This window comes from Scyliorhinus torazame, chromosome 5 (assembly GCF_047496885.1).
Source record: "Scyliorhinus torazame isolate Kashiwa2021f chromosome 5, sScyTor2.1, whole genome shotgun sequence".
In the NCBI taxonomy this organism is placed as follows: domain Eukaryota; kingdom Metazoa; phylum Chordata; class Chondrichthyes; order Carcharhiniformes; family Scyliorhinidae; genus Scyliorhinus; species Scyliorhinus torazame.
Window position 1 is genome coordinate 88,011,616 of NC_092711.1, and position 22,948 is coordinate 88,034,563.

A 22,948-nucleotide genomic window follows, 5' to 3' on the forward strand; every position below is an offset into this window, starting at 1 on the left:
GCTCTTTCCAAGAGCCGGTGCAGACTCGATGGGCTGAATGGCCTCCTTCTGCACTGTAAATTCTATGATAATGAAATCTGACATCAATTTTAAAGGAACGGACAATGGGAGAAGCAGGAACACCGAGGACTAAATATGATGTGTTTGTTTGTCTGAAATGGGAAATTGTCCGATTTCTTCTCAGAGGGGGGGAAAGTCAGTGAAGATATTTTTCTGACTTCTGTTATGAATGAGTTGTGCTCTGTCTCTAACCCAGGGTGTTTCTGAGCTGGGAGCACTGGTTGTATCAGACTTGGGGCCGAGACCTGTAGAAATCCGGGTCTCATTAAACCAATCTGACATCAGCAAAGTGGAAGCTCCATTAATTAAGCGGCTGTGCATTTAAATCACAATTGGAGGAAAAATACTTTATTATTTTTATTTCAATTAGACATGTAACCCATAGATTCTCATTGACATGAATTAACGGTGTCCATCAGAGCGAGGGAAATGTTCACAAAACTGGGTTTACCGCTGGATTTATCAACCGTTCTGTTGATGATCTTCAAGGGGATGGCTTCATGTCCCACCACACAGGAGTAAGAAGCGCCGCTGGCCCACTCCTCCGCTGCAATGGATAACAGGCTGTACATGAAGAAGGAGTTATTGCCGTTCTCGGCCATCACCTCGGTGTTCTTGTAGTTCCCGGGATTCACCTGCTTGTCATTGACGGTCCACTTGACGAAGATCTCTCGGGGGGAGAAACCTCTCACTAAGCAGCTGAGGGAGACGAATCTCTGAGCGGAGACGTCTTCAGCCGAGGGCAGTAGGACAGAGACGGACGGTTCCCGCGGATTGGGATCTGCAGAAAATGTACAAAAATGTCAGTAAAATGGGGAATTCCGGAGACAATGGAACCGCGGGTTAGATGTGAGAGAAATGTGTTTTGTGTTGGATTTTAAAGGTTTCCATTTCCCACTTTGGGATCTGTCCGGTTTCCGAGCTCGGAGCTGAGGTGGACACAATCCTTTTCCCTGAGAATTTATGGATGTTGGATATGATGGTTTCAGAAAGTGTACAGCAGTGAAACAGGCCATTCGGCCCGCCTGTTCTGTGCTGGTGTATAAACTCCACACCAGACTCCCCCCACCTTACCCCAAGAGGATTGGAAAACTGCCAATGTAACACCCTTATTCAAAAGGGGAGGGAGACAAAAACAGGTAACTATCGGCCAGTGACCTTAACATCTGCCAGTGGAAAACGGTTAGAGTCCATTATAACGCATTCAATCGCTGAGCATTTAAACATACTTAATATAATCAAACAGAGTCAGCACGGCTTCGTGAAGGGGGAATCATTGCTTGACAAATGCATTGCCCTTATTTGAGGTGATAACGAGAAGGCGAGAGAGAGGGGGGGCCAGTACATGTAATTTACATGAATTTCAAAACTGTGTTTAATAAATGAATGTTCTATACCCACGTTTGCAGATGACAAAAAATAGGTAGAAAGGCAAGTGGTGAGGATCACAGAAAATCCACAGAGGGACAGAGACAGCTTTAGTTACTGAGTAAAAACTTGATGTGGAGATGCCGGCGTTGGACTGGGGTGAGCACAGTAAGAAGTCTTACAACACCAGGTTAAAGTCCAACAGGTTTGTTTCGAATCACTAGCTTTCGGAGCGCTGCTCCTTCCTCACCTGAGGAAGGAGCAGCGCTCCGAAAGCTAGTGATTCAGAACAAACCTGTTGGACTTTAATCTGGAGTAAAAACTTGGCAGATGGAACAGAATGTTGGAAAATGTGAGGTTAGACACTTTGGTAGGAGGAGGAACAAAACGGAATATTATTTAGATGGAGAAAGCTGAAGTAACGGGGGAATTGGGGGTCCTCGTGCAGTAACCACAAAAAGCAAGTTCTGCAGGTAACATGGAGACAAATTGAATGTTGACATTTATTTCAATGGGAATCGAATATAAACATGGGGAAGTCTGGCTAAAACTATACAAGGCATTCCCGTAGCGGCCTCCCCAAACAGGCGCCGGAATGTGGCGACTACGGGCAATTTTCAGTAACTTCATTCAAACCTACTTGTGACAATAAGCGATTATTATTATTTAGTGAGACTATACCTGATATGCTTTGAATAGTTTTGGCACCCTTATCTAAGGAAGACAGATTGGTTTTGAAGGCAGTCCAGAGAAGGATCACGAAGTTGAACCCGAGTATGGAGGGATTTTCTTATGAGCTGAGGTTAAGTAGGCTGGGTTTTACTTATTGGAGTTTAGAGGAATGAAGACGACCTAATCGAGACATGAATGATTCTCAGGGACCTTCGTAGGATAGACGCTGAGGGGTTCTTCTCCCTTGTGAGAGCGTCTAGGAGCAGCGAGCAGGATCACAATGTAAGGGTTCGCCTATTTAATAGAGATGAGAAGGAATTTCCTCTCTCTGAGAGTAGTGAAGCTGTGGAATTATTTAACCCGGGGGCTGTAGATTCTGGGTTGTTCAGTATGTTCAAGGTTGAGAGAGACAGATTTTAAATCAGTAAAGGCGTCAAGAGATATGGGGATAAGTCGGGAAAGAGGAGTTGAAGATTATCACATCAGATCAGTGGTGACCTCACTGCAGGCTGGACCGGTGTTGATGGGCCCAATGGCCTACGTCTGCTCCTAAGTCTTGTGGTCTATGGTCTCGCTCTATCTAAACCCAATATCACTGTTTTCAATTCATTGTTCGTTCATCTGCATATCAATTTCCCCCTTAAACTCTAAATGCCCCGAGTATTTAGTTAGTGGAATTACCAATCAGAATGGGCCATAAATACCCTGAATGCTAAATACTGCCCGCTGCACTGACACTAGAAATAGACACAATGACTCACTTATTGCTTCAGTCTCACCGCTCACCTATTTTTTTGTGGATTGAAATTCTTAAAGGAGTTGGCAGGTCCTGATGGCTCGCCACACAGTCAAACACAGCCCCACTCAGCCAGGCTTGTGTCGAGATGTTTAATTTGCTGACCACGCTCTCAGTATCTGCTCCAGGCTGGTCGGCAATCTCTGATTTCAGCGGCTTCTTCGCTTCACTCCAGGACACGTTGACTCCATAAGGAGCATTCGAAATGACGCAGGTTAAGGTTACAGTCGCCTCCAATAAGACCTGTTCTATTTGTGGTGGCAGTATTGTTACTGACGCATCAGTGCAAAGGGAAGGATCTGCGAATGAAAAAAGTAGAAATCAACCCAAGTTTGATCTTCAGAATCAGGACAGCGGTATTCAGCCTGAACTCTACATGGGACTAAATCAATTCGAAATAACAACGTCTAATGATCGCCTTTAATCTTCTGTACACAATGGAAAACCAGTTGGGTCTGTGAAAACTACTCTCATTGTGAAATATGGTCAGTCCCGATACCATGCTAACGAACCAGTGTTGCAGCAAATCCCAATGCCAATATTCCATTCCTGATCTCAGGAACGAAGTACTGGAGGCTGATCCATAAATAGGTTGGATGAACCTTCCAACACTTTCCCCCGGAGCTGTTATCAGTTAAGTGTTTCAGACACCCACTGCCGCTCAAATATAATCAGCTGTCTCAGGATGAAGCTGACATCGAGTCCACCTCACTCACTAAATTACTTCAAATTTGAGGGAAACATTTATTTCTATCCTGATCAAGTCCTGAATGGTGAGCAATCCAAATGCAGCTCTTACATCAGAATGAAACATAAACTACATGGCAGTAAATTAGAAATTATTCTGTGCTTTGTACTAACTTAAGTAAATTCCTGATTTTGATTAACATCAGAGTGCAGGATGATTTATTTTTTCCTCTGTTTGTGTCTCTTACCAGACGCGGTGATGTTGCGACTTTGGGTGACCTCTTGATGAGTGACCTGGCAGGTATAGACCGCTTTGCTGAACCATTCCCCAGCGGAGACTGTCAGCCGACTGCTCGCCGAGAAGTTCCCGTTCACTTCACAGGGGGGCGAGGTGACAAATCCTGAACCCATGGGTTGTCCATTCTTCAGCCACTTCACCGTCATTGACTTTGGCTGGAAATCGTTGATTGAACAGACAATGGTTGCAAATTTCTGTCTTGTGATTTCTTCACTGGAACTCACGGTGAGGAGAACATTTGGAGCATAAATTCTGGGACCTTCAAGAAACACAATTAGATATTTCTTGCAGAAGAAATTGATAAACAAAATGAGTTCATATGCTTTAAAAAATGTTTGTGGTCAATAGACACTAAGCTGGATTTCCCAGGGATGGGGAATATGCAGAGTATTACAAATGAGTTAACTCCAATACCCTATAGAAGATAATCATAGGTTTTCTATTTCTCACAGATTCCACAACACTTACATTCCATTCCAATGCTCTTGTCTGAGCCGCTGTGTCGAACCTCACAGCTGATTTTGCTGCATCCTGGCTCGGTGATGGTTAACTGGCTGCTCAGGGTGTAGGTTCCCTTCTTGTTTCTCACTGACGGGTATTTCTTAACTCCAGTGGTGATCAGCTGCCCATCTTTCTTCCAGGTCAGGCTGGAGATTTCTGGGGAGTAGTCCATCGCCAAACAGCCGAAGGTCATGGAGCCATCGGCGTTGTGTTGCTGACAGGAGGAGACCAGGCTGTAGAGAGTGGGCGGAGACGGTGTTGCTGGGAGAGAATGGCCGATCCAACAAGTTAGACACTGGTATTTGTGATTTATAAGTAACCAAGCATTTCATAATTTGACAAGAACTATGAGTTTATCCTAACATTTACCAATTAAATCCTACATCCACATTGAATATTCTATCAGTTATATCATTGAGAATCACCTACGTTTTGTCCCATCTTTAGAAACTCACATCTCTTTCTCCGTCTCTATCGAAAAAAACACAGTTTGATGTAATCTGAATGGTGTAACTTTGATTGGATTGAACGAGAGGAGCAGAGGGTTTTCCCCATTATTTCAGCCACCATGTGATATAAAATGTAAACGAGGCCATAGTCCCGGAGATTGCTCTCTCCTTCTGAGAGCTGACTGGTGGTGATTTAACCTGAGGGTCACCACACATCAGGCGAGGGGCAAGGTTGAGAATGGGGGTCTTTATGAGTAACCTCAGCCGGTGCAGCAATTGAACCCGCGCTGTTGGGATCGCTCTTCATCACAAACCAACCATCCAGCTAACTGAGCTGTGTACGTCACAATCCAGCTAACTGAGCTGCGTAGGTCAGAATCCAGCAAACAATGCTGCGTACGTCACAATCCAGCTAACTGAGCTGCGTAGGTCAGAATCCAGCAAACAATGCTGCGTACGTCACAATCCAGCTAACTGAGCTGCGTATGTCACAATCCAGCTAACTGAGCTGTGTACGTCACAATGCAGCAAACTGAGCGAGGTGTACGTCACAATGCAGCTAACTGAGCTGTGTACGTCACAATGCAGCTAAATGAGCTATGTACGTCACAATGCAGCTAACTGAGCTATGTACGTCACAATGCAGCTAACTGAGCTGTGTACGTCACAATGCAGCTAACTGAGCTGTGGAAGTCACATTCTAGCTAACTGTTTACGTCACAATCCAGCTAACTGAGGTGTGTACGTCACAATCCAGCTAACTGAGCTGTGTACGTCACAATCCAGCCAACTGAGCTGCGTACGTCACAATCCAGCTAACTGAGCTGTGTACGTCACAATCCAGCCAACTGAGCTGCGTACGTCACAATCCAGCTAACTGAGCTGTATCCGTCACAATGCAGCTAACTGAGCTGTGTACGTGACAATCCAGCTCACTGAGCTGCGTACGTCACAATCCAGCTAACTGAGCTGTGTACGTCACAATCCAGCTAACTGAGCTGTGTACGTGACAATCCAGCTCACTGAGCTGCGTACGTCACATCCAGCTAACTGAGCTGCGTACGTCACAATCCAGCTAACTGGGCTGTGTACGTCACAATCAATTTGTGTTAAAAATGTTGTCTCTTCATTTGTATCTTTGCAATTTGGGGAATTCCCTTTGTTCGAACTGACTGATCCCCCCATCCCCCTTCCTCTCCCCCTCTCTCCATTTCACTACCCCCACTCTCCAAACCAGAGAATAGTGGCGTTGCTTCAAAAATACCTTCTGAATGCACCTTTATATAATTACAATAAGGTACTACATTTGAGTAGTTGCAACATTCTCTAATTTTAGGACCATGGAGGAGTCGGCCATTCAGTCCGTCGAGTCTCCTCCCCCATTCAATAAGCTCCTGGCTGTGCTGATTGTGGTGTTAACTCCACATTCCGCCTGTCACTGAGACCGGGCTGTCTGCAATCTCCCCGCACCCCGCCCCGCGCTCCCTGTGCGTCCCCCATCTCTCTGCGGTTCCCGCTGGATTTCTGTACCTTTCTCCTGGTCCCTTCACTTTCGTTTAGCTCTCTGCTCTTTTCCACGGCTCTCTGCGCTTTCCTCCGCATCTCTGCGCTTTCCTCCGCATCTCTGCACTTTCTCTCGACTTCGCATTTTCTTCCTGCTCTTTGTGCTTTGCCCAGGTGTGCTGCACTTTTCCCAGTTCTTTGTGCGGGCTTTTTGAGCCTTTTGCCAGCACTGTGCCCTTTACCCCGATTCTTATCGCTTATCGCCCACTCCATGGACTTTCTTCCTGCTCTCTGCACTTCCCCCGGCTCTGTGCTCCTTCACCCTACTCCCTGCATCTTTCCCCGGCTCCCTGAATCTTTCCCCGGCTCCCTGAATCTTTCCCCGGCTCTCTGCGTCTTCCCCAGCTCTCTGCACCCCCCCCCCCCCCGGCTCCCTACACTACCCGCCCGCCCCCACCCCCACCCCCCCCCGCCCCCGGCTCTCTGCACTTCCCCTAGTACCCTGCACCCCCTTCCCCCTTGGCTCTCTGCAGCTCCCCCGGCTCCCCGCGCTCGCCCCCGCCCCGCCCCTCGCACCCCCCCCCCCCCCCCCCCCCACCCTGCTCTCTGCACCTTTCCCTTGCTCTCTCCACTTCTTTCCAACTCGGTCCTTTTCTACGACACTCTGTGTGTTCCGCTGCATCTCGGTCTATTCCCCCGCATTTCTGTCCTTTCCCCTGCATCTCGATGCTTTCCTCCCAACTCTGCCTTTTCGCCGCCTCTTTGCTTTTTTCCACCGCCTCGGCGCTTTCTCCCGGCTCCGGGGTCTTTCCCCGGCTCTCTGCACTTTCCCCGGCTCCCGGCAGTCCCGTGTCATGCAGCCACATTCGGGCGCCACTCGTCATCAGTTTCGCTCCAGTTCTCCATTCCTCTCTCGTTGCAGACACTCCCTTGCCCATTTCCTGGGCATGAGTGAGAGAGGATGAGTGAGTAACTGAGTGAGGGTAGGAGAGTGAGTGCGGGTGAGTGAGTAACTGAGTGAGGGTGAGTGACGTGGGTGATTGAGGATGTATGAATGTTGATGAGTGGAGGATCAGGGGTGACTGACTGAGTGAGGGTAAGTATGTCACCGAGGACAAATGAGAGAGGGAGAGAGTGAGTGAGACGCAGGGAATGAGTGACGCTGGGTGAGTGAGGTTGTGCAGTGAGAGTCAGTGAAGAGCCAATGTGAGTGAGCGCGGGTGGATGAATGGCGGTGGGTGAATCAGGTGGGTGAGTCCGGGGGTCGATTGCTGGTGAGTGAGTGTAGTGGGTGAATGAATGAGGGGGAGTCAGTGAGTGAGGGTGAGTGAGGGTGAGGGAGTAAATGAGGGTGAGTGATAGTGGGTGAGAGAGCGTGGGTGCGTCTGGTGAGGGTGGCTGAGTAAGGGTGTATGAGGGAATGTGGGTGAATGAGGGTGTGTGAGTGAGGAAGGGTGAGGATCTGTGAGTGAAGACGTGTGAAAGAGGGTGGGTGCGAGTCTTTGTAAATGCGGGTTGATGAGTGAGGCTGGGTGAGTAAGTATGAATGAGTCAGGGTGGGTGGGTGAGGGAGGATTAGAGAGCGATGGTGGGTTGGAGAGTGAGAGAGTGTGGGTGAGTTACGGTGGGTGATGGTATTTGAGTGAGAGGGAGAGAGAATGTGGAAGTGAGCGTAGGTTACTGAATGAGGGTGTGTGAGAATGAGTGAGGGTGGGTGAGTGAATCAGGGTGAGTGAGTGAGTGGGAGTGAGTGAGGGTGGGTAAGTGAATCAGGGTGAGTGAGTGAGTGGGAGTGAGTGAGGGTGGGCGTGTAAGGGTAAGTCAATGAGGGTGAGTGAGTGAAGTTGAATGAGGATGGGTGAGTGCGTGTGTGTGAGGGCGTGTGAGTGAGGGTAGGTGAGTGAGAGTGTGTCAGTGAGAGTGTGTGAGTGAGGGTGGGTGAGTGAGAGTGTGTGAGTGAGGGTCGGTGAGTGAGAGTGTGTCAGGGAGGGTGTGTGAGTGAGAGTGTGTCAGGGAGGGTGGGTGAGGGAGGGTGGGTGAGTGAGAGGGTGTCAGGAAGGATGTGTGAGTGAGGGTGGGTGAGTGAGAGTGTGTCAGGGAGGGTGTGTGAGTGAGAGTGTGTCAGGGAGGGTGTGTGAGTGAGAGTGTGTCAGGGAGGGTGGGTGAGTGAGGGTGTGTGAGTGAGAGTGTGTCAGGGAAGGTGGGTGAGTGAGGGTGGGTGAGTGATGGTGTGTCAGGGAGGGTGTGTGAGTGAGGGTGGGTGAGTGAGAGGGTGTCAGGGAGGATGTGTGAGTGAGGGTGTGTCAGGGAGGGCGGGTGAGTGAGGATGGGTGACTGAGAGTGTCTCAGGGAGGGCGGGTGAGTGTGAGTGTGTCAAGGAGGGTGGGTGTGTGAGGATGGGTGACTGAGAGTGTCTCAGGGAGGGCTGGTGAGTGTGAGTGTGTCAGGGAGGGTGGGTGAGTGAGGGTGGGTGACTGAGAGTGTCTCAGGGAGGGCGGGTGAGTGAGGATGGGTGACTGAGAGTGTCTCAGGGAGGGCGAGTGAGTGTGAGTTTGTCAGGGAGGGTGGGTGTGGATGAGGCAGTGAGTGAGTGTGAGAGCCTAAATTAGGGTGAGTGAGGATAAGTAGGTGTTTGAGAATGAGTGAGTGAGGGTGGGTTACTGAATGAGGGTGTGTGATGATAAGTAGGTGTTTGAGGATGAGTGAGTGAGGGTGGGTTACTGAATGAGGGTGTGTGAGGGTGCGTGAGTGAGGGTGTGTGAGGATGGGTGAATGAGGGTGGATGAGTGAGGGTGGGGGAGTGAGTGTGTGACGGTGAGTGAGGGTGGGTGAGTGAGGGTGGGTGAGGGTGGGTGAGTGAGGGTGGGTGAGTGAGGGTGAGTGAGGGTGGGGGAGTGAGGGTGGGTGAGTGAGGGTCAGTGAGGATGGGTGAGTGAGAGTGTGTCAGGGAGGGTGGGTGTGTGAGGATGGGTGACTGAGAGTGTCTCAGGGAGGGCGGGTGAGTGAGGATGGGTGACTGAGAGTGTCTCAGTTAGGGCGAGTGAGTGTGAGTTTGTCAGGGAGGGTGGGTGTGGATGAGGCAGTGAGTGAGTGTGAGAGCCTAAATGAGGGTGAGTGAGGATAAGTAGGTGTTTGAGAATGAGCGAGTGAGGGTGGGTTACTGAATGAGGGTGTGTGATGATAAGTAGGTGTTTGAGGATGAGTGAGTGAGGGTGGGTTACTGAATGAGGGTGCGTGAGTGAGGGTGTGTGAGGATGGGTGAATGAGGGTGGATGAGTGAGGGTGGGGGAGTGAGTGTGTGACGTTGGGTGAGTGAGGGTGAGTGAGGGTGGGTGAGTGAGGGTGGGTGAGTGAGGGTGGGTGAGTGAGAGTGTGAGAGTGAGTGAGTGAAAGTGTGTCAGCGAGGGTGGGTGAGTGAGAGTGTGTCAGGGAGGGTGAGTGAGTGAGAGTGTGTCAGGGAGGGTGAGTGAGTGAGGGTGTGTGAGGGAGGGGAATGAAGGTGTATGAGGGTGGGTGTGTGAGGGAGGGGAGGGAGGGTGTGTGAGGGTGGGTGTATGAGGGTGTGTGAGGGTGGGGAAGTGAAGGTGTGTGAGGGTGGGTGAGTGAGGGTGGGGAGCGAGGGTGTGTGAGAGTGTGTGTGTGAGGGTGGGGGAGTGAAGTTGTGGAAAGGTGGGGGAGTGAGTGTGGGTGGGTGACTGAGTGAGGGTGAGAGCCTGAATGAGGGTGGGTGAGGATGAGTGAGGCTGGGAGGGAGTTTGAGGATGAGTGAGTGAGAGTGTGTCAGTGAGGGTGAACAAGTTAGGTTGGGCGTGAAAGGGTGACTCAGTGAGGGTGAGTGTTGCTGAATGAGGATGGGTGAGTGTGTGTGAGAGTGAGGGTGGGTGAGTGAGAGTGTGTCAGGGAGGGTGGGTGAGTGACAGTGTGTCAGGGAGGGTGGGTGAGTGAGAGTGTGTCAGGGGGGTGGGTGAGTGAGTGTGTGTCAGGGAGGGTGGGTGAGTGAGAGTGTGTCAGGGAGGGTGGGTGAGTGAGAGTGTGTCAGGGATGGTGGGTGAGTGAGAGTGTGTAAGGGAGGGTGGGTGAGGGAGGGTGGGTGAGTGAGAGTGTGTCAGGGAGGGTGGGTGAGTGAGAGTGTGTCAGGGAGGGTGGGTGAGTGAGAGTGTGTTAGGGAGGGTGGGTGAGTGAGAGTGTGTCAGGGAGGGTGGGTGAGTGAGAGTGTGTCAGGGAGGGCGGGTGAGTGAGAGTGTGTCAGGGAGGGAGGGTGAGTGAGAGTGTGTCAGGGAGTGTGGGTGAGTGTGTGTGTGTCAGGGAGGGTGAGTGAGAGTGTGTCAGGGAGGGTGGGTGAGTGAGAGTGTGTCAGGGAGGGTGGGTGGGTGAGTGTGTCAGGGAGGGTGGGTGAGTGAGAGTGTGTCAGGGAGGGAGGGTGAGTGAGAGTGTGCCAGGGAGGGTGGGTGAGTGAGAGTGTGTCAGGGAGGGTGGGTGAGTGTGTGTGTCAGGGAGGGTGGGTGAGTGAGAGTGTGTCAGGGAGGGTGGGTGAGTGAGAGTGTGTCAGGGAGGGTGGGTGAGTGTGTGTGTGTCAAGGAGGCTGGGTGAGTGAGAGTGTGTCAGGGAGGGTGGGTGAGTGAGAGTGTGTCAGGGAGGGTGGGTGAGTGAGAGTGTGTCAGTGAGGGTGGGTGAGTGAGTTTGTCAGGGAGGGTGGGTGAGTGAATGTGTGTCAGGGAGGGTGGGTGAGTGAGGGTGGGTGAGTGAGAGTGTGTCAGGGAGGGTGAGTGAGTGAGAGTGTGTCAGGGAGTGTGGGTGAGTGAGCGTGGGTGAGTGAGAGTGTGTCAGGGAGGGTGGGTGAGTGAGAGTGTGTCAGGGAGGGTGTGGGAGTGAGAGTGTGTCAGGGAGGGTGGGTGAGTGAGGGTGTGTCAGTGAGGTTGTGTGAGTGAGAGTGTGTCAGGGAGGGTGGGTGAGTGAGAGTGTGTCAGGGAGGGTGGGTGAGTGAGAGTGTGTAAGGGAGGGTGGGTGAGTGAGAGTGTGTCAGGGAGGGTGGGTGAGTGAGTGTGTCAGGGAGGGTGGGTGAGTGAGAGTGTGCCAGGGAGGGCGGGTGAGTGAGTGTGTCAGGGAGGGAGGGTGAGTGAGAGTGTGTCAGGGAGGGTGGGTGAGTGAGTGTGTCAGAGTGGGTGGGTGAGTGAGAGTGTGTCAGGGAGGGTGGGAGAGTGAGTGTGTCAGGGAGGGTGAGTGAGTGAGAGTGTGTCAGGGAGGGTGGGTGAGTGAGGGTGGGTGAGTGAGAGTGGGTGAGTGAGAGTGTGTCACGGATGGTGGGTGGGTGAGTGTGTCAGGGAGGGTGGGTGAGTGAGGGTGTGTCAGGGAGGCTGGGTGAGTGAGAGTGTGTCAGGGAGGGTGAGTGAGTGAGAGTGTGTCAGGGAGGGTGGGTGAGTGAGAGAGTGTCAGGGAGGGTGGGTGAGTGAGAGTGTGTCAGGGAGGGTGGGTGAGTGAGAGTGTGTCAGGGAGGGTGGGTGAGTGAGAGTGTGTCAGGGAGGGTGGGTGAGTGAGAGTGTGTCAGGGAGGGTGGGTGAGTGTGTGTGTGTCAGGGAGGCTGGGTGAGTGAGAGTGTGTCAGGGAGGGTGAGTGAGTGAGAGTGTGCCAGGGAGGGTGGGTGAGTGAGAGTGTGTCAGGGAGGGTGGGTGAGTGAGAGTGTGTCAGGGAGGGTGGGTGAGTGAGAGTGTGTCAGGGAGGGTGGGTGAGTGAGTGTGTCAGGGAGGGTGGGCGAGAGAGTGTGTCAGGGAGGGTGGGTGAGTGAGAGTGCGTCAGGGAGGGTGGGTGAGTGAGAGTGTGTCAGGGATGGTGGGTGAGTGAGAGTGTGTCAGGGAGGGTGGGTGAGTGAGAGTGTGTCAGGGAGGGTGGGTGAGTGAGAGTGTGTCAGGGAGGGTGGGTGAATGAGAGTGTGTCAGGGAGGGTGGGTGAGTGAGAGTGTGTCAGGGAGGGTGGGTGAGTGAGAGTGTGTCAGGGAGGGTGGGTGAGTGAGAGTGTGTCAGGGAGGGTGGGTGAGTAAGCGTGTGTCAGGGAGGGTGGGTGAGTGAGAGTGTGTCAGTGAGGGTGGGTGAGTGAGTGAGAGTGGTGAGTGAGAGTGTGCCAGGGAGGGTGGGTGAGTGAGAGTATGTCAGGGAGGGTGGGTGAGTGAGAGTGTGCCAGGGATGGTGTGTGACTGAGTGTGTGTCAGGTAGCGTGGGTGAGTGAGTGAAGATGAGTGAGGAGGGGGGAGTGAGTGAGCGTGAGAGCCTGACTGAGGGTGAGTGAGGATAAGTAGGTGTTTGTGGATGAGTGAGTGAGGGTGGGCTACTGAGTGAGTGCGTGTGAGAGTGGGTGAGTGAGGGTGGGTGAGTGAGGGTGGGTGAGTGAGGGTGGGTGAGTGAGGGTGGGTGAGTAAGGGTCTGTGAGGGTGGGGGAGTGAGTGTGGGTGGGTGACTGAGCGAGGGTGAGAGCCTGAATGAGGGTGGGTGAGGATGAGTGAGGCTGGGTGGGTGTCTGAGGATGAGTGAGTGAGAGTGTGTGAGTGAGGGTGAACGAGTTGGTTGGGCGTGAAAGAGTGACTCAATGAGGGTGTGTGGTGCTGAAATGAGGATGGGTGAGTGTGTTTCAGGGTGTAAGAGTGAGGGTGGGTGAGTGAGGGTGGGTGGGTGAGAGTGTGTCAGGGAGATGGGTGAGTGAGGGTGAATCGGTGGGGGTGGGTGAGTGAGGATAGGTGAATTAGGGTGGGTGAGTGAGGCAGTGTGTGAGGGTGGTTAAGGAAAGGTGTATCATTGAGGATGGGTGAGTGAGGGTCAATGAGTGACGGTGAGTGAGTGAGTGAGTGAGCATAAGTGAATGAGTGAGTGATTGAGTGAGTGACGGTGGTTGAGTGATCATTCCTAGGTGCTTGCAGCCCAACCGGAAGCTGTTTCTCTGGATGATATTCCGCTCAGGCTCAGCTTATAGACAAATTCAAAGATGCCAAACAATGCTAGGAATGCGAGCATTAAACTTAATGTCAGTGTCTATATGCGCATCTCCACATCATGGCTACCATCGACACCGCAAACTGCCGGCTCAAAGTGGAGAGGATCTCCAGGAAGATCGCGCATATAGACACTGACATTAAGTTTAATGCTCGCATTCCTAGCATTGTTTGGCATCTTTGAATTTGTCTATATATGTGTTTCTGGAACAGACCTCTTCATTCACCTGAGGAAGGAGCAGCACTCCGAAAGCTAGTGTTTGAAACAAACCTGTTGGACTTTAACCTGGTGTTGTAAGACTTCGTACTGTGCTCACCCCAGTCCAACGCCGGCATCTCCACATCATTCAGTAACACCGGCTGTGTACAGTCAGACAGCAGTGGAGATCACTGGACAGCTGCTTTAATACTTTCAGTAACACCGGCTGTGTACAGTCAGACAGCAGTGTAGCTCACTGGGCAGCTGCTTTAATACTTTCAGTAACACCGGCTGTGTACAGTCAGACAGCAGTGTAGCTCACTGGGCAGCTGCTTTAATACTTTCAGTAACACCGGCTGTGTAGTCAGACAGCAGTGTAGATCACTGGGCAGCTGCTTTAATACTTTCAGTAACACCGGCTGTGTAAAGTCAGACAGCAGTGTAGATCACTGGACAGCTGCTTTAATACTTTCAGTAACACCGGCTGTGTAAAGTCAGACAGCAGTGTAGATCACTGGGCAGCTGCTTTAATACTTTCAGTAACACTGGCTGTGTAAAGTCAGACAGCAGTGTAGATCACTGGGCAGCTGCTTTAATACTTTCAGTAACACCGGCTGTGCACAGTCAGACAGCAGTGGAGATCACTGGACAGCTGCTTTAATACTTTCAGTAACACCGGCTGTGTAAAGTCAGACAGCAGTGTAGATCAATGGACAGCTGCTTTAATACTTTCAGTAACACCGGCTGTGTAAAGTCAGACAGCAGTGTAGATCACTGGGCAGCTGCTTTAATACTTTCAGTAACACCGGCTGTGTACAGTCAGACAGCAGTGTAGATCACTGGGCAGCTGCTTTAATACTTTCAGTAACACCGGCTGTGTAAAGTCAGACAGCAGTGTAGATCACTGGGCAGCTGCTTTAATACTTTCAGTAACACCGGCTGTGTACAGTCAGACAGCAGTGTAGATCACTGGGCAGCTGCTTTAATACTTTCAGTAACACCGGCTGTGTACAGTCAGACAGCAGTGTAGATCACTGGACAGCTGCTTTAATACTTTCAGTAACACCAGCTGTGTACAGTCAGACAGCAGTGTAGATCACTGGGCAGCTACTTTAATACTTTCAGTAACACCGGCTGTCTACAGTCAGACAGCAGTGTAGATCACTGGACAGCTGCTTTAATACTTTCAGTAACACTGGCTGTGTAAACTCAGACAGCAGTGTAGATCACTGGGCAGCTGCTTTAATGCCGATGTAATTTCATTTTCCACATAAGCATTTAGAACTGGGACAATGAACATTCCTGCGACTTAACGGATTTTCATTTTGCAAATGGGATTTTTGTGCCCGTAAAAGTCTTGTCATATTGTGTCAGAGAGAGTGTGTTGTGTTTATTCATTCTTGTGATGGAGGCGTCTCTGGCTCGGCCAGCATTTATTTTCCATCCCTCATTGCCTTTGAGAAGGTGCTGAGCTTCCTTCTTTAACCATTGCAGTCCATGTGGTGTTTCCCCGAGTCAGATACATGATTTTGAACCAGCGGCAGTGCAGGAACGGTGATATATTTTATAGTCATGATGGCGAATGGTGAGGAGGGGAACTTCCAGTTGGTGATGTTCCCATGTGTCTATTGTCCTTGTCCAAATGGCCGCTGTCATCGGTTTGGAAAATGCTGCCTACGGAGACACGATGAGCTTCAGCAGCGGATGTTTAGATAGTAGACAGGCTTTGGGGAGTCAGGAGATGGGTTTTCGCCTTTGATCTGTTCTTCAGGCCTCAAAATTTCTCTGACTCGCCCAGACCACTTTCTGGTCCATGTTAATCCCCAGGAGGTTGTTAGTGGGGATTCACTGATGGTAATGCCAGTGAATGTCAAGGGGCGGTGGTTAGATCAGTTCTTACTGGAGGTGGACAGTGCCTTCAATTGGGTGACTTGACTGTTACTTACCACTTGTCAGCCAGAACCGGATAGAGCCTCCATGTTGCTTTATTTACAGGTTTATTTAGTGATTGCACAGTTGCAAATTGTGCTGAGCATGGTGCAATCATCTGCCAACAACCCCAGTTCAGAGCTGATGATGGAAAGAAGGTCATTGATGAATAAGCTGGAGATGGTTGGACCTGGGACACTGCCCTGAAGAAGTCTCGCAGTGATGTTCTGGAACTGAGCTGATTGGCCTCCAGCAATGGAATCCATCCACCTTGGTACTGGTTGTGACTCCAACCAGCGGAGATTCTTCCCCTGATTCCCATCCATTCATTCTTTGGTTGGGCTGCTTGAGGTCACACGTTTCAATGCTGCCTTGATTTGGCGGCACGGCAGCACAGTGGTTAACCCTGTTGCTTCACAGCACCAGGGACCCGGGTTCGCTTCCCACTTGGGTCATTGCCCTTGCGGAGTCTGCACAGTCTCCCGGGAGTCTGTGTGGGTTTTATCCATGTGATCCGGTTTCCTCCCACAAGTCCCGAAAATCCGTGTTAGGTGGTTTGGATATTCCGAATTCTCCCTCTGTGTACCCGAACAGGCGCCAGAGTGTGGTGACTGGGGGCTTTTCACAGTCACTTCATTGCAGTTAATGTAAGCCTACTTGTGACAATAATAATGGTTATTATTATTGATGTTAGTTCAGTCGCTCTCACCTGTGTATCTGAAAGTGTGTGCGTGTCTGAGTGTGTGTGTGAGGGAGAATGTGGGAATCTGTCTGAGAGCCTGTAACTGTATCTATGTATGTGTCTGCATGCATGCGTGTGAATGCGTGTGTGTGTTTCTGGAGAGATGGATCAAGAGAGTGGGAGAGAGAGAGTACACGTGTGAGTGTGTGTGCGAGAGAGTATCTGTGTGTGAGAGAATATCTGTGTGTGAGAGCGCGATTGTGTGTATTTGTGCGAGCGACAGGATGTGTGTGTGTGTGAGGAGCAAAATAGTGTGCACAGAAGAGAGACTGCATGCGCAAAATTATGTGTGTGAGAGGGCATGCGTGTGAAAGAGTTCTTTCACAAGAGAGCATGTGTGTGAGAGAGCATGTATGCACCAAAGCATGTGAATGAGACAGCATTTAGAGAGCGCGCGTGTGAGTGTGTAACAGACCATATGTGTGAGAGAGCATGAGTGCAAGAGAGCATATGTGTGAGAAAGCATGTGTGTGAGAGAATGTGTGCATGAGACAGCATGTGTGCAAAAGTACATGTGTGTGAGAGAGCATGACTATGAGAGAGCATGTGTGAGAGAGCATGTGTGCGAGAAATCATGAGTACGAGAGAGACCATGACTATGAGAGAGCATGTGCAAGAGAGTGTGTGTGCAAGAGAGAATGAGAGAGTGTGTGTGGGTGAGAGTGTGTGTGTGAGAGAGAGTGTGTGTGAGAGCATGAGTGTGAGAGAGTGAGTGTTTGAGAGAGTGTGTATGTGAGAGAGCAAGTGTATGAGAGAGCATGTGAGTGAGAGGGCATGTGTGTCAGGGAGCGTGTGTGCAAGAGAGCGTGAGTGTGAGAGATATGTGATTGAGAGCGTGTGTGTGAGAAAGCATGTGTCAGAGAGTACATGGGTGTGAGAGCATGTGTGCAACAGAGCAAGTGTGTGAGAAAGCATATGCGTGAGAGAGCATGTGTGTAAACGAGCATGAGTGTGGGTGAGCAACTGAGTGAGAGAGTGTGTGCGAGAGTGTATCAGAGCGCATGTGTAAGAGAGAGCATGTATGCAAGAGAGGATATATGTGTGAGAGAGCAGGAGTACAAGAGAGCATGTGTGTGCGAGAGGCCGTGTGTGTGCGAGAGGCCGTGTGTGTGAGAGAGCGTGTGTGTGAGAGAATGTGTGTGAGAGAGCGTGCCCGCGAGAGACCATGCATGTCAGAGAGAGTGTATGTGTGAGAGAGTGTATGTGTGAGAGAACGTTTTTGTGTTGGAGAGATGTGTGTGACAGGGCATGTGTGTGAACGAGCGTGTGTGCAAGAGATAATGTGTGCGAGATTGCATGGGTGTGAGTGTGTGTGTCTGTGAATGATTGTGTATGTGAGTGAGATTGGTAAAGCGTGTAAGAGAGAGTGTGTGTGAGAGAGGGTGATTGTCTGTGAAGAGAGAGTGGGATAATGTGCCTATGTATGTGAGAGAGCGAGTGACAGTCTGTTGGTGTGAGAGGGAGAGTTGGAGAGAGAGAAAGTTGGAGATAGAGAGTATGTAAGAGAATGTGTGTGTGAGGCAGTGCGTGTGTGACCGAGTGAGTGTGTGAGAGAGACTGTGTGTTTTTGAAGAGCTATTGTGTATGTGAGAGTCTCTGTGAGAGAGAGTGCCTGTGTGTTTGAGGAATAGTCTGGATTTCTGGGAGAGAGGGAGTGTGTGAGGGAGAAAGAGTGTGCGGATGAGAGCGTACCTAGTGTGTCAAATTTCACTCTGAAACACAGGGGAACGAATCATTCAAACTGATTGATTCTAATTGATAAATGGTCAACTTACGACAAATGAAATTTAATAACCTCTTTGAAATTAAACTGATATTAATTTCAAACTCCCTTCGCCTTTCAGCTATTTCTCCTGTCTGTCTGAACTGGGCAGAATGTATTTTCACTGAGAATGAACACATTAAATATAACAGATTGAGGGGAGTTTCATGTCTTTGACAGAGATCCAGTGTTTGATAAGAAATAAACAAACCAGGAAACATTCACATTGGAAACTGATTACCTGATTTGATCCAATGTCTTTATTAAATACAGTAAGAAGTCTTACAACACCAGGTTAAAGTCCAACAGATTCACCTGAGGAAGGAGCAGTGCTCCGAAAGCTAGTGACATCGAAACAAACCTGTTGGACTTTAACCTGGTGTTGTAAGACTTCTTACTGTGCTCACCCCAGTCCAACGCCGGCATCTCCACATCTTAATTAAATACAATCAACAAAACAATGGAGGCGGGCTACCTCATCAACCGGAGCAAATAAATGTATTGTTTTCTAAATTATTTTCAGTACAATTAACCATTCTCCAATAGCTTTGATATCACACGCCAGTATGCTACTCAATTGTAGCAGTTAATTTATGTTGAATTAGTTAGTACTAATGTCGCATTGCAAGTTATTGCCAATTGTCAATTAGTTGACCTGTCAGCTGATTTGTACTCTATAATATAAATAATAAAACATGGTTCTCTGTAATTCAAAACCTGCTCTTGCCTGAAATTTGATAAATAATTTGGATTTAATTAAATATTAATCTTCAAATTATCGGATGGAATAATTCAGACATGTGTAATATCTCATCTGTTTGTTAAAGCGGTATTCCCGAATTGATAAACTGTTGTAACTCGAAACAATATATATAACAATAAAGTCCTTGGTAGTTTGTGATCAATAAAAATGTTTCCGAGATTTAATAATTCAGGCAATTCGATTACCTTTATTATTGAAAATATTGCTTAAGAAAAGGAGATCCAAATTAATCAGTGCAAAAAGTAATGAAAATAATTCATTCAGACCCCCCACAGCCCTGAAACATTGTGAGAAAATGTAGAAATGTTCTTGTTCGATTTACGATTTAATAAGAAATAAGCTTGAGGCTCAGATATAATCTGTTATTCTATTGTATAATTTGTTTTATTTCTATAATGTTACATTGTGTACAGCACAGCTCTGCGAGACAGGATGTTATTATTATTGCAAAGCTAATATTCTCCTTTTGTAATTAAATTAATCTCTTTGAATTTCAAGCTTTTACTTATCAATCTCCAGCACTGTGCAGTCTGAACATTCCTACAATTTAGATAAAATCAGAAGAACAATTCCTGCACTGTCAGCGACTTCCACCTCGGAGAAAACTCTTTATGATTAGATGAGAGACACATATCTGACTATCAAACTGCAAATGACGTTAAAGAAATAATATTGTTGCTGCTGCACAGAAAGAATCTAATAACCGGATACATAAATTGCCAAACTGCAATATTAAACTCCGAATTAAGTAACTGCAAACGTAATCAGAGAAATAAAAAATAATTTAAAAATCCCTTGTGCAACTGAGCACTGCTGTACAATCGGTATGTTATTATTAAAACAGTTTCAGGCATAATCACAAACTATTTCCAGCCTGGAAACTTTTCCGGTGATGCTAATGGTGTGCAGAGCACAGCAGAATTGTGAAAGGCGATTAATGATACTAATATAAAAACATCTTTGATTAATATGGAGTTGTATTTCAATTGGTTAAATTATATTAATTTACTCACCAATTTGAAAACGTTTTAATTAAATAGTTTCAGACTGCAGTAACGAATTGAGTTCTGAGTGAAACCATGGTTTATTTTAATCAGTAATTATCAGGTAAAATTTTAAAATGTCTATTACATCATTAATTCCTTTCTTTATTTTCGAAGACTGCCTCTTTTCCCCTAACAGTTGTGTTTTAAGCAGTTTCAAACACGTAAACTTTTTGCATTTCACCAGAAAACGTGTAACCGCTCAACGTCACCGAGTTTAAACAATGCAGAAACAATGCAGAAACAGTGCAGAAACAATGCTGAAACAATGCAGGAACAATTCAGAAACAATGCAGGAACAATGCAGGAACAATGCAGGAACAATGCAGAAACAATGCAGAAACGATGCAGGAACAATGCAGAAACAACAAACCACTTCACAAATTGTACATATTCAAAGTCACCCAGGCACACAATCCCCTCAGCAGGAACCTAACATTTCTAAAACATCTGAATATAGAATCCAACAAACCAGTTCGCCACCAAATATATGAATGATCAAACTAAACAGAAGTATGGAAGAACAGCAAGGATAGTGTGGAGGTGGGGTCTGTCCAGAATAATATTACAATTTTACCCCATTTTATTCATATTTGACCACGTTTCAAACTTGTTTCAAACATATTTAAACACTTAATGTTTGCAGTAGATGGTAAAAGCTGCAACCGTGAGATGTCGCCGAGATGAAACATTGCAGAAAAGCCAAGCTGTGATTGTAGTCACAAGTTATGTTCGGAAAGAACGTTTTAAACCGTGGTTTAGTTAAAATGTAATTATCACGTTTTAAGAACCATTCTAAAATCCTGACTGTTTTCTACCTACACTCGTGCGTCAAACGTCTTGCTTTCATTAAATCACAAAACATGGAACCGTTCAGTATCACCGAGTATAAAGAATATAGAAACGCCAGCACAGTTTCACAAATGTTACTCATTCAGTCACCCAGACACCATCTACTCAGCAGAAAAACACGAAATCACATCATCGAGGGGCTGAACTCATTTTATGGAGAAGTAGCTCCATTAAGAAACACTTCCAACAAAAACAAACAACATTTCAAGAAAATCTCAATTTAGAATTCACCAAGTCGGCTTTTCATCAAGTGAATGAAAAATTAAACCAAACAGAAATATGGAAGAATATCATCAGCATTGTGGCTAAGCAGAAAGTGTTCAATAAATTAACACAGAAACTATAGCATATTTTGTGAATGTTGGGTTCGATTTCTAACACGTGTGCAGGTAAAACGCACAGCCACCAGATGTCACCGAGATTAAACATTTCAGAAGCGCCGAACTTTTTAACAGACACCAGATATTTAAAGTAACCCGGCCACACAGTATCCTCAGCAAATAAACATCAAATCACAACAACCAGGGACTGAATCCCTCAGCAGAACCTTTTGTCAAGAGACAGAGTAATTCTATAACCCTTTTCAGCAGAATCACATGAAACATTGCAACAAAATCACAATACAGAATCCACCAAACTCAGATTTCACTGAACAACTGAATTGTTAAAATAGAAAACAATAAAACAAAGTCTGAAATAAAACAGTTCATAAATAATGGAATGGTTCTTACCTGCAGTCACCGTCACCATGGTGCCTTGTCCCCAGTAGTCCATGATGTCACAGTGTCACATTCCCTGGGCAGCTCCGTACAATAACCGGACCTGCACAAAATAGACAGAAATCCACCATTATTTTAAATATTCACAAACCAGAGACAAGGTAAAGTCACGGTAAATTTTCATTAAAATAGAATTGTATTTATGGATATCGCTTGCTGTTCAAAAATGACCTTAATGTTTTATATTTCACAGATCAACACAATAACATGTTTTTGAAAATACCAACGGTTGAGTGAATAATTGTCACAGATTTTCCATATTAAATCTTATTATTTGGGCAGTGCTGGACATAAATAATTATTTACTGTAAATAAAGTTGGATTGTAAAAGCGAGCACTGACCCAGCCTCAGTTAATTAGTGCTGAGGGGCTTTTTGTATTGACAGTAACTGCTGTGCCAGGTATCACAGTGAGACACAGCGTGTCAAATACTGCGGCAGACTGTTAACTGTAAAATACAGAGATTTAATTTCACTGTTCACTCAAAAAGCTAACTCTGTCTCTTCCAAGTGCGAATCTGAGTTATTTCAGCTTGTCCTGGTCAATATATTTATAAAGAGGGTCGGAACACTTTTAAACCCTCTGGGCACATTTAGCGTGTCGGTCAACAATGATAAAGTGGAAGATTTTTATACCTATTTACAAACTAATATTGTGTTTTATTTAAGCCTCATTTACGTTGACAATCCTGCTGTGGCCCTGATCACCAATTTGGACAAACTCTTTCACTGAGGTTTTTGTATGAGGATGTCGCTGTGCACAGCACTGTGACCCACTGCTGTAGTCACAGTGACAGACACCCGCACAAAAACTGCACTCACTCTCTGTTCAGTCCTGCCGCTCAATATTCACTTCAAATAGACGATTACTTCTGATCGAATTTACAATTTAGGCAGCAGTTCATAAAACGCAATGTGCATAGACTTTCTCCAAGTATCAGAAATAATACAACGATGAGTATATCCAGGCCTGTAATTACTGAAACTGTTAACAGTAAACATCAACAGACAAAAGCTAATACTTTCAGATCGATTGGTTTGTTCGGTTTTACTGTTTAATTTTCCCTGTGTCAGTTATGTAAGAAGCAGCGTGTGTTTTGACTCTGATCACTGCCATAAATAATTACATTTGAATCAAGTACTGACCTTCAGGTTAAGGTGTAAGTTGCTGAATTCGCTCTCGAGCTGTTCTTGTGCGGGTCCAGCCCTGGTTCCTCTCGCTGTGGTCTCTTGCACAGTAATAGATGGCGGTGTCTTCGGTCTTCAGGCTCGTCATGGCCAAAGAGAAGATGTTGTTCGAAGTGTCTTTGGACGCAGTAAATCGATCTTTAATTGCTGGAGCGTAGTTGTTGCTGGATGAACTATAGTAGTAAAGAAGCCACTCCAGCCCCTGTCCGGGGACCTGGCGGATCCAGTACATGTAAGCGGTGCCGAGATCGAAGCCGCTGGTTCTGCAAGTCAGTCTCAGGGAGCCTCCGGGACGCCCGGTCTCTGCCTCCGGCTGAGTCAACACAACCTCCGACTGGACACCTGTAAAAATATATCAAAAAGCCCGAGGATTAATGCTGGT

At 47.8% G+C, this 22,948-nt stretch overlaps 1 gene segment (V, D, J or C); it reads right to left on the reverse strand.

Moving 5' to 3' along the window:
• Positions 1-392: 392 nt before the first annotated feature.
• Positions 393-21,389, reverse strand: LOC140422656 (Ig heavy chain C region-like). The segment is given in 5 exon segments: positions 393-841; positions 2,887-3,195; positions 3,832-4,140; positions 4,350-4,643; positions 21,332-21,389. Coding segments are annotated over 5 exon segments (1,347 nt in total).
• Between the last annotated feature and the right edge of the window lie 1,559 nt (positions 21,390-22,948).